The sequence below is a fragment of the Phyllobates terribilis genome, unplaced genomic scaffold (assembly GCF_046119375.1).
Source record: "Phyllobates terribilis strain yellow unplaced genomic scaffold, ASM4611937v1 Scaffold_1__5_contigs__length_1240528914, whole genome shotgun sequence".
Lineage (NCBI taxonomy): Eukaryota > Metazoa > Chordata > Amphibia > Anura > Dendrobatidae > Phyllobates > Phyllobates terribilis.
This window is the reverse complement of record NW_027362761.1, coordinates 352,374,616-352,386,599: the sequence shown is the minus strand read 5'-3', so window position 1 is coordinate 352,386,599 and position 11,984 is coordinate 352,374,616. Positions and strand designations below refer to the sequence as shown.

The 11,984-nt window shown below is 42.3% G+C and overlaps 1 protein-coding gene across 16 annotated transcripts in view; it reads right to left on the bottom strand.

Moving 5' to 3' along the window:
- NCOR2 (nuclear receptor corepressor 2) overlaps positions 1 to 11,984 on the bottom strand; it is a 475,703-nt gene that overhangs the window by 35,313 nt on the left and 428,406 nt on the right. For all 16 annotated transcript variants that reach the window (XM_073676156.1, XM_073676157.1, XM_073676163.1 and 13 more), the window contains one exon: positions 47 to 395. In XM_073676156.1, coding sequence (XP_073532257.1) covers positions 47 to 395 — 349 coding nt within the window. The remainder of the gene's footprint in view (positions 1 to 46; positions 396 to 11,984) is intronic.

The window sequence follows — 11,984 nt, the reverse complement described above, 5'->3', positions numbered from 1 at the left end:
AGTAATCTGCTTTTTAATTCTACTTAGGGTAATATACGATCTGTACCTTCATGGCTCCGCTGTGCTGATTCTCTTGTGGTCACAGGAGATCCTCTATTCAGATGGCCACTGTATGTTGCTCCATGAGGCAACTGATGCTCCTCATATGAGAGAGGACTATGTCTAGGTTTCCCAGGGTCAGGAACAATTACAGGAGCTCCTCTGGTTATAGATCCAGAGGTAGGTCTACTTTTCAGCATCATCTCATCATAAACTCGTTCCATAGTCCTTGGGTCTTGCAAGGCCTCTATGGAGTGTAAAGAATGGTAGGCTCTACCAGTGCTACCAATTATGGATCGCACATCGTGCTTTTTGGCACTCATTGAAGAACCACTGTCATACTTCAAAGGTGTACCCTGTAGAAAAAGATTTAGAGATCATCAGAGAGACTGGTAAATCACGATAATAGTACAAAAATACGGTCACTTCAGAAAGAGCAAATGATTTATAGTTATTATGTTGGATAGTATGATTACTTTATGATGCTCCGTCTTCACTTCAACTCATTAGGATATTTTGTCTGTTTGGTGAAGTAAGAATTGTTGGAGTCTCTGGGCTCATGATCAGATCAGAAAGGAAACCAATATATAACATTTTTTGAAATATATAATTGAGTAAAGCAAAAACAAATGTTGTCTCACTATTTTGTCAGCTTTATGATACTTCATACTTCTGAGCTGGGAGGTTTCACTGTGTGAGTGTTTGGCATTTAAACACATGGGCGATGAGATCTGTGCAGATGTCTTATTTCATACTGGATGAAGTTATAGAAGACAGAATGTAGGATGGATTCCTGTGTATGCTTTAGAGGCAGGAGAAAGTGGAGGCTAGATAGAGGCAACAGAAGTCAAATCTATGACAATAATTCTCTTCATTGCTTCTGCTACTGGCTTTTTACTCAGATAAACCTTTTACAGATTGTTTCATTCTCTAGCGCTTCTCTTCATTCTCTGCTTCCCTTTTAGAAGCAGCTATGTCCTCCTGCAGTTTAACCATTTTAAAGCAGTGATATGCCTTTCCTTTATCTCGGGTGACTAATGTACAGGGACATTTTTTCCATGGCTCCTGGTGGGAGGGGAGGATATTTTTGTACAGATTTCCATTTCACTGATTTGCCAGACCTGAAAACAAGGCTCCACCTTAACCACTCACATTCTGTATAGATTCCCCCTAACAGTTTGTACATTTTGGAGCAGAGAACCTCGCCAGATTTTAATTTCATTTTAGTAAAAAAAAGTAAAACCTGCATCCCTGTAATACTGGAGGGAAAATATTTAATTTGCTAATAATATGTATTTGAGAAAAATCTTTAGAATTTCATCTACTGTCACGGTTTGCATTTTTCTCAGAAACGATAGGTCCTTATTAAATTTTTCCTTGTTTTCTGGCAGGCTTAGCCCATCCAAACTCAATGTCCAGACTGAGGATTAGAAAACTGTGCTCACACATTTAAGTCCTGTTTCTAATTCTTCGCTAGTGTTTCTACTGAGAAGTCCAAACAATCACTTTTGACTTCGGTCATGGAAAATGTGTTGATTCACAAAACTGTTAATCATAGTATTTCTTTATAATGGTTGCAGCTCAAAAATGGTATTTTGATACAGAGCTCTAAATTCATTACACATATATAGATTTAAAGGAGTACTCCGGGGATATAAAAATGCATTTCAAGCTTTATTCTTTCTAAAACTATAAAGGCTCATACCCCTCTGCCAGTTCTTATACATAGCTTCTTGTGATTATACTTCTCACTGTGACCTCACATCACAGCACTGCTGCTGCTGAGTGCTGCTCCGCTCGCTTCTGGATCAGATCAGAGATCAGGGAACGTGACTTTCATTCAGCTGCTTATGCAAGCCAGCCCCCTGACCAAGGAAATCACTACATACTTATTTGTACATTAAATAGAATGGCAACCTGTCAGCAGGTTTTTAGACCCTAGATTTCATTTCTTTCAGTGGATCTGCTTCCTATTCATTTATATAGAAAATTCACTTTGCTGTTCAAATGAGGAGTTTGAGTGCTTTGTTAGAAAAAAAAATGCATGTCACACAATTCTACTGATAGAATCTGATTGAAATTAGGCACTGCCAAATCAAAAAGCTACAAAAAACAAGCAAAATAATAAAAAAGCTTCAGGAATAATATGCTTTAAAAACTGCTTCAGAAAAATAAAAAGCTTTTCAAAAATTCCCCTGTAGGCGTGTGCACATGACATATCTTTAAGCCAGATTCCACTTGGAACCCCCTTGAAAAAGTGCACTAAAAAAATGAAGATGACGCACAGCTATGTAAAAATGAATTTGCTGTGCACGTCAGGCATATGTTACTTCTTTTAACCTCTTCAGAGTTCGGAAACAGTGAAGCAGTTTGAAAAACTTGCTTTGGACCATCTAAAAAAAAAAAAAGTTAAAAAGCAAGCAAAATCAGGTAGATATTGTAAATGCTTGATTTAAAAACTGCACAATAAGTAGTTGAACTCAAGCAAAATCTTGGCTATGGATGTAATCTATAGAGATATTATATGGAACCTGTGATTAGATTCGTGCTCTCCAAACCGCAGACAGCATGAATCAGAGCCTGACTGCGTGATTGAAGTCTGGTATGTTTTACTCTGATTTGCCGCAGTGTTTCAGACAGAATGAAGTTTGAAAAGATAGCCGGGAACTAGAGACCTGATTCGTTTAGTGCAGCCCTTGCCAGACTTCTCCCTTCACAGTTCCACTTGACCGACAGGTCTCGCCCTATAGTACACAAGAGGGTTAAGCAGAAGTTGCATGGGTGAACATCATCGACTACTCAGGTAACATAGTAACATAGTCTTCCTTCAACCTTAAAAACTAAGTCCATCTAGTTCAACCCATAGCCTAACATGTTGATCCAGAGGAAGGCAAAAAAAAACCCATGTGGCAAAACACTAAGCTCCACATTGGGGGAAAAAAATTCCTTCCTGACTCCATACGACAATCAGACTAGTTCCCTGGATCAACGCCCTATCAAGGAATCTAGTATGTATAACCTGTAATATTATACTTTTCAAGAAAGGCATCCATGCCCTTCTTAAATTTTAGTAGTGAATCACTCATTACAACATCATGCGGCAGAGAGTTCCATAGCCTCACTGTTAGAACCCTCCTGTTTGTTTTTTTCCATCTTGTGTTTTGCGGTCATGTGACCATCTGCCTTTATATTCCAGCTCCGCCCTTTTGGCTGTGCTGGACTTCAGTGTTTGACTGTCTCACTAGCCAGGTGCTTCGGTGCCTTTCTCTGTCAGTTCGCTTGGTCCTTCTGGGACCTCTAGTACCTTTTTGTCAGTTTGTCTTTTTATGTTCTGCAACAACTTCTCTGTTTAGGAGGTGTCCCATTTTTGTCCCAGTCCTTAGTTCTTTTAGGGACCCCTCCCCTTATGCTATAGGTCTTCGTTCAGACTAGCCGAGGACTAAGGCGGGTCTGTTCGCTAGGAACAGGCAGCCCGCTACATCGTAGGGATTCAGCTTAGTCTTACTGTAGGGACAGCTTTCCCCTATCTTTCCTTAGTACATGTTGCAGATCATAACACTCACTGCTCTTACAGTAAAGAATCCGCGTCTGTCATTATGATTAAACCTTCTTTCCTCCAGATGTAGAAGATGCCCCCTTGTCCCCGTCTCAGGCCTCAGAGTAAAAAGATCAGTAGAAAGGTCTTTGTACTGTCTCTTCATATATTTGTACATAGTAATAAGATCACCCCTAAGCCTTTGTTTTTCCAAAGTAAATAACCCCAAGTGTAATAGCCTTTCTTGGTATTGCAGACCCCCCAATCCTAATAACCTTGGTCGCTCTTCTCTGCACCCGCTCTAGTTCAGCTATGTCTTTCTTATGGGAATTGGACGTTTCGCCCCCAGCAATTCACCCCCGAGTACATTTCGCCCCCGCATTTGGCCCCCAGGATGTTTTGCCCCCGCACATGTCACCCCCGCACATATTGCCCCCAGTTCGCCCCCGTCCGGGGGTGAAACATGCGGGGGCAAATCTTCCTGGGGGTGAAATGATAGGGGCGAAATGTGCGGGGGCAAAATGTACCTGTGGGCGAACTGATGGGGGCGAAGTTCTGGGGGTGAAACTTCCTATAACCCTTTTTTATACACTGGAGACCAGAACTGTACACAGTATTCTAAGTGTGGTCGCACTAGTGACTTGTATAGAGGTAAAATTATGTTCCCCTCATGAGCATCTATGCCTCTTTTAATGCATCCCATTATTTTAATTTGCCTTTGCAGCAGCTGCCCGACACTGGCCACCAAACGTAACCTTGTCGTCCACCAATACACCCAGGTCTTTTTCAGTGACAGTTTTGCCCAGTGTTTTACAATTAAGCATATAATTATACATTTTATTTCCTCTGCCCAAGTGCATTACTTTACATTTATCCCCATTAAAGCTCATTTGCCATTTATCAGCCCAAGCTTCTAGTTTACATTGATCCTCCTGTAATATAAAATTGTCCTCTGTATTGATTACCCTGCAGAGTTTAGTGTCATCTGCAAATATTGAAATATTACTCTGTATGCCCCCTACAAGGTCATTAATAAATATGTTAAAAAGAAGCGAGCCCAATACAGACCCCTGTGGTACCCCACTGTTAACTGAGACCCAGTCTGAGTGTTTTCCATTAATAACCACCATTTGTTTCCCATCACTGAGCCAGTTTTTAACCCACTTACATATATTTTCCCCTATCCCCATTGTTCTCATTTTACGTATCAACAGCTTTTGAAAAGTCCATATACACAACATACCCTGCATTTCCTTGGTCCAGTCCGGAACTTACCTCCTCATAAAAGCTGATCAGATTAGTTTGACAGGAACGGTCCCTCGTAAACCCATGTTGATATTGGGTCATGAGGTTATTTTTCTTCAGATACTCTAGTATAGCATCTCTTAGGAAACCCTCCAGGATTTTACCCACAGTAGAGGTTAAGCTTACTGGCCTATAATTTCCAAGTTCAGTTTTTGTCCCCTTTTTGAATATTGGCACCACATTTGCTATACGCCAGTCCTGTGGTACAGACCCTGTTATTATGGAATCTTTAACCGGTTCAGGACCGCCCACTGTACATAAACGTCGGCGCTGCCTGGGCTCTGTGCAGCGCCGACGTTTAAAAACGGTGGGTGGTCCCGCAGCGCTCAGGTACCGGTTCAGAGCGATAGCTCTGACATGTGGCATCATGGGGACCTGATTGGATCAGGTCCCCATGATGTTAACCTGTTCCTATCTTCTAGATGCCGCGATCCATAGCGATCGCGGCATTTAAAAGATAGGGACAGCCGGTGGTCGGCGATCGGGACCCCCCACATACCTGTCAGCAGCGGGGATCCCAGTGCTGTGACCTCTGACATCATCGAGACCTGATTGGCTCAGGTCTCGATGATGTCAGCGTCACACCAGCCAATCAGAGAGATCACCAGGGAAGTTTGTTTTAGCAACAAACTTTCCCGGGCGATCTGCCTGATAAATGCAGTTTCTCCTCCGATCTCAGTGAGAGAGCAGAGGAGAAACAGTGTGACAAGAGCTGTCAGCCTTGCCACTGTGAAAGTAAAAAAAAATAAAAATAAAAAAAAGTAAGAGTTAGGGTTAGTGAGTCTGTCAGATCAGTCAGTCCTGTCAGTCAGTCAGTCCTGTCAGATCTGTCAGTCAGTCAGTCCTGTCAGATCTGTCAGTCAGTCAGTCCTGTCAGATCTGTCAGTCAGTCAGTCCTGTCAGATCTGTCAGTCAGTCAGTCCTGTCAGATCTGTCAGTCAGTCAGTCCTGTCAGATCTGTCAGTCAGTCAGTCCTGTCAGATCTGTCAGTCAGTCCTGTCAGATCTGTCAGTCAGTCAGTCCTGTCAGATCAGTCCAGTCAGATCTGTCCTGTCAGATCAGTCCAGTCAGATCTGTCCTGTCAGATCAGTCCAGACAGATCTGTCAGTCAGTCAGTCCTGTCAGATCTGTCAGTCAGTCAGATCTGTCAGTCCGTCAGTCCTGTCAGATCTGTCAGTCAGTCAGATCTGTCAGTCCGTCAGTCCTGTCAGATCTGTCAGTCAGTCCTGTCAGATCTGTCAGTCAGTCCTGTCAGATCTGTCAGTCAGTCCTGTCAGATCTGTCAGTCAGTCCTGTCAGATCTGTCAGTCAGTCAGTCCTGTCAGATCTGTCAGTCAGTCAGATCTGTCAGTCAGTCAGTCAGTCAGATCTGTCAGTCAGTCAGTCCTGTCAGATCTGTCAGTCAGTCAGATCTGTCAGTCAGATCTGTCAGTCCTGTCAGATCTGTCAGTCAGTCCTGTCAGATCTGTCAGTCAGTCCTGTCAGATCTGTCAGTCAGTCAGTCCTGTCAGATCTGTCAGTCCTGTCAGATCTGTCAGTCAGTCAGATCTGTCAGTCAGTCAGTCCTGTCAGATCTGTCAGTCAGTCCTGTCAGATCTGTCAGTCAGTCAGATCTGTCAGTCAGTCAGTCCTGTCAGATCTGTCAGTCAGTCCTGTCAGATCTGTCAGTCAGTCCTGTCAGATCTGTCAGTCAGTCAGATCTGTCAGTCAGTCAGTCCTGTCAGATCTGTCAGTCAGTCCTGTCAGATCTGTCAGTCAGTCAGATCTGTCAGTCAGTCAGTCAGTCCTGTCAGATCTGTCAGTCAGTCCTGTCAGATCTGTCAGTCAGTCCTGTCAGATCTGTCAGTCAGTCAGTCCTGTCAGATCTGTCAGTCAGTCAGTCCTGTCAGATCTGTCAGTCAGTCCTGTCAGATCTGTCAGTCAGTCCTGTCAGATCTGTCAGTCAGTCCTGTCAGTCAGTCAGTCAGATCTGTCAGTCAGTCCTGTCAGATCTGTCAGTCAGTCCTGTCAGATCTGTCAGTCCTGTCAGATCTGTCAGTCAGTCCTGTCAGATCAGTCAGTCAGTCCTGTCAGATCAGTCCGGTCAGTCCAGTCCGGTCCCGTCCAGTCAAAAAATATAAAAATAAAATGGCCCGTCAGACTTATACCGCAGAGGAGGTGTATGCCCTGCTGTGTTCTGACACTGATGACAGCGCAATCTCAGATGGAGATATGGATTTTGAGGGCTTTAGTAGCGGCGACACTGAGAGCCCAGAAATGAGCAGTGATTCTGTTCCATCCTCAAGCCCAAGGACCAGTACAGCAATAGGGGCAAATAGCGCTACTGGAGAAACGTCTCCAAATCAGGGAACACTGCCCAGTACAAGCGCTGTCCCTGCTACCAGTGAATTGGCGCACGCCAGTGTACAAGGGGCTTTGCCACATGATCTAGCATTTCCCAGATGGGAGGCTTCAGATTCGGCTGCTCCATTCAGCCCTGATTTCAACGTCATTCCTGGTATAAATGTGGAGGTGGAAGATTTTGGACCAATTCATTTTTTTAATTTGTTTTTTTACAGACAGCTTGCTAGAGCATATTGTCGTGCAAACAAATTTATACGCGTCCCAATTCATAAGCCAGAATCCCCGATCTTACTATGCTAGGGCAAATTTATGGACACCAACTAATGTCCCGGAAATAAAAAAAAAATGCTTGTTAAAAAACAGAGCATTCGATCCTACTGGTCCAACCACCCTGTTCAAGCCACCCCTATGTTTTCAGTCATTCTGCCTAGGACCCGTTATGAAATGCTCATGCGGTTTTGGCATTTTAACGACAATAGTCAATGCCTGCCCAGAAATGCCCCAGAACATGACAGGTTATATAAAATTAGACCCATCATTGAAAATTTGTCAGAAAAATTCTTAAGCCTCTACACCCCAACACAAAATATTTCTATAGACGAGTCCCTTGTAAAATTCAAAGGAAGACTGCACCTCAAGCAATTTATCCCATCTAAAAGGGCAAGGTTTGGAATAAAGCTCTATAAAATGTGCGAAAGTTCAACCGGATACACATCCGCTTTTCACATATATGAGGGGAAAGATAGCCAACTAAACCCACCAGGATGCCCTACTTATCTGGGGACATCTGGAAAAATTGTTTGGGAGCTGATAAGTCCATTTTTTCAAAAAGGCTACAATCTATATGTGGACAATTATTACACCAGCATACCCCTATTTAAAAGTCTGGTTGAACACAACATCGGGGCTTGTGGGACCATCCGTAAAAACCGTCAGGGGTTTCCACAACCATTGGTCAACCAAAAGTTTCAAAAGGGGCAGTCAGGGGCTGTACGCAACGGAGAGCTGCTTGCCCTGAAATATAAGGATAAGAGGGATATTTTTGCCCTCAGCTCGATCCACACAGATGCCACAAGGGCCACTGTAGAACTAGGATCCACCACTCCGAAGCAAAAACCTGTGTCAGTCATTGACTACAACAAACACATGGGGGGTGTGGACCTTGCAGACCAGGTTCTACAGCCATACCAGGTATCAAGAAAGTCCTATACCTGGTATAAAAAGTTGGTTATTTATTTGTTTCAGGTGGCCACATACAATTCTTTTGTGTTGTACAAAAAAGCAGGAAATTCAGATCCTTTTCTTGATTATCAAGAAAAGGTAATTGAAAATCTTGTCTTTCAAAGTGTTAGCCCCGCTCATCCATTAGAATCTGAGGATGTGAAAAGACTCACTGAGCGACATTTTATTGCACTTATTCCAGCAACGGAAACAAGAAGGAACCCCCAGAAAAGATGTCGTGTATGTACTAAGAGAGGAATGAGGCGTGATAACCGCTACTATTGCCCACAATGCCCATCATTGCCAGCCTTATGCGTCACTGACTGCTTTAAAATCTTCCACACAGAACCACGTTTTTAAACTGTAAAAATGTATCCCAATTTGTCATTCAAACATTTGGTTCATTTAGTGAATGACACATTCGAGTAGAGCTCACTTAATTTCCAGGGGGGGGTTCTCCAGAATCTAAACCTTCCATTGCGTGCTTGTTTCTGGAAATCATCCATTGAGTTAAAATGGTCACTAAACCCATAGATGAATTCCCAGAGGGGTTTCATTTCAGGGGGGATTCTTTAGCTCTGGTACTCTGAAAAGTGCCAGAACAGCATAATCCCCCCTGAAGTGACCCCATTATAGAAATGACACCTCTGTGGGAATTCATCTATGGGTTTAGTGACCATTTACCTATCTACTTATTTTCCCACCACTAGATTAATTTATACAGAGGAGTAGATTGTAAAATTCGGTCACTTGTTGTGGGTTTCCTCTGTTTAGACACCTCAGGGGCTCTCCAAATGCAACATGGCGTCCGCTATCCATTCCAGTCAAATTTCCATTCCAAAAGTCAAATGGCGCTCCTTACCTTCCAAGCCATGCCGTGCGCCCAAACAGTGGCTTTGCACCACATATGGGGTATCAGCGTGCTCAGGAGAAATTGCACAACACATTTTGGGGTCCATTTTTTCTGGCTGCCCTTGTGAAAATTAAAAATTTGAGGCTAAAGTAGCAGTTTTGTGTTAAAAATGTGTTTTTTTATTTTCACACTTCAACATTATAAAATTCTGTGAAGCCCCTGGGGGTTCAAGGTGCTCACCACACATCTAGATAAGTTGCTTGAGGGGTCTAGTTTCCAAAATGGGGTCACTTGTTGGGTGTTTCCTCTGTTTAGGCACCTCAGGGGCTCTCCAAATGCAACATGGCGTCCGCTATCCATTCCAGTCAAATTTCCATTCCAAAAGTCAAATGGCGCTCCTTACCTTCCAAGCCATGCCGTGCGCCCAAACAGTGGCTTTGCACCACATATGGGGTATCAGCGTGCTCAGGAGAAATTGCACAACACATTTTGGGGTCCATTTTTTCTGGCTGCCCTTGTGAAAATTAAAAATTTGAGGTTAAAGTAGCAGTTTTGTGAAAAAAAGTTAAATGTTCATTGTTTTCTTCCACATTCCAAAAATTCCTGTGAAGCACCTGAAGGGTTAATAAACTTCTTGAATGTGGTTTTGAGCACCTTGAGAGGTGCAGTTTTTAGAATGGTATCACTTTTGGGTATTTTCTGTCATAAAGGCCCCTCAAAGTCACTTCAAATAAGATGTGGTCCCTAAAAAAATGTTTTTGTAAATTTTGTTGTAAAAATGAGAAATCGCTGGTCAACTTTTAACCCTTATAGCTTCCTAACAAAAAAAAATTTTGGTTCCAAAATTGTGCTGATGTGAAGTAGACATGTGGGCAATGTTATTTATTAACTATTTTGTGTGATATATCTCTCTGATTAAAGGGCATGAAAATTAAAAGTTTGAAAATTGCAAAATTTTCAAAATTTTCGCCAAATTTCCGATTTTTTCACAATCAAACGCAAGTGATATCAAAGAAATTTTACCACTATCATGAAGTACAATATGTCACGAAAAAACAATCTCAGAATCAGGGGGATCCGTTGAAGCGTTCCAGAGTAATTACCTCATAAAGTGACAGTGGTCAGAATTGTAAAAATTGGCCCGGTCACGAAGGCAAAAACAGGCTCTGGCGCGAAGTGGTTAAAGATTAAAAATAATGGTCTATCTATGACGTTACTTAATTCCTGCAGTACTCGCGGGTGTATCCCATCCGAGCCCGGGGATTTGTCAACTTTGGTGATTTTTAGACGCCGCCGTACTTCCTGCTGGGTTAAGCAAGTGACATTTAATGGAGAATTTTTGTTATCACTAATCATGTTTTCTGTCATGCGATTAGGTCTCTCCCTATAGTCCACGACTGGCTTTTCAAAATATGTTTTCTCTGAAACACCGCAGCAGTTAAGAGAAACACATACATGGCTGCAATGGCACATCCCAGCTCCGATTCATGCTGCCCGTGGTTTGGTCAGCATGAATCTAATGACCGGTGACTTTGTGCAAATATTCAGCATTACTGGATTGCATTAAGAGGAAAATGTGCTTTTATTAGGTTTAGTTTATGTATAAGTTGATTGTATTAGAAAAGCCGATAATCCCATTATAGAGATGTTCACTAACTGCTTAAATAAATATTTTCCAGAAGCAAAAGCTCTATACCCAATAGAGGCAATCCATAAAGAACAACCTGTATGTATAGACATGTCTGTATAGAATATACATCCATATGTATCATGTGATTGGATAAGTCCCTTCTTCCCATATCTATATGGAACAATTTTCAGACCAAAACGTAATGCTAAAATTAACAAGGAAAATATTCTCTAAAACTTTGAGGATATTTTACTTGCTGGGATCAATATTTCCTTCATCTGTGAATACTACAATAATCTCAGCCTTCATATTATCCATCCAGACTCTCCATAAATAAGGATATCCTGGTCGAAAAAAGCTAAAAATGAACACAAGGAGGCCTCTCAGACCAAAGGAAGTAAACAGTGTAAAATCCTTTGCACTGGGAGATTTACACATCACAGGAATAGCACCATCCATGGAAATAGGAGACACTGACGTAGGAGCCAAAGTAGCTACTAAGCCATTAGTGGAATTCAGGCAATATAGAGAGGGTGCGATTTTAACAAAGCCGTTTTTATATGAAGTAAACTTTTCCAGAATTTCGGCCAGGGCCGTATATTGGTAAGTAGAGTGACACAAAGACTTTCATGTCAGCATCTGGCCGCTGTGTAGCCCAGTACACACTTTTATGGCCATCTGCCCAGTGACTTAAAACAACAAGAAATCAGCCTCAGGACTTCCACACCGCGGTGCCAACTAGGGTAAAGTGTGCAGCGATCCCTTACCCCATCAGTCACACGGGGATTGCACAAAGCAGCTGTTTTCAACGACACTTCTAAGTGAGGAGATTTCAGAAGATAAAAATAAGAAATATTCCATATCTATTTAACCAGTTAATGTCTGGGCCATATCCTCCCCTTCCTAACCAGGCACATTTTTGCTTTTTATTGTACATGTGCTTTTAGCGACTAACATTTTCCATGTTCGGATTTTCAAATAATTTTTTCCTCTTTTTTTTTCGCAATATATGGGGCTAATTTTTATATGCCTTTTTTTGCTGTCTTTGGGGGAAAATA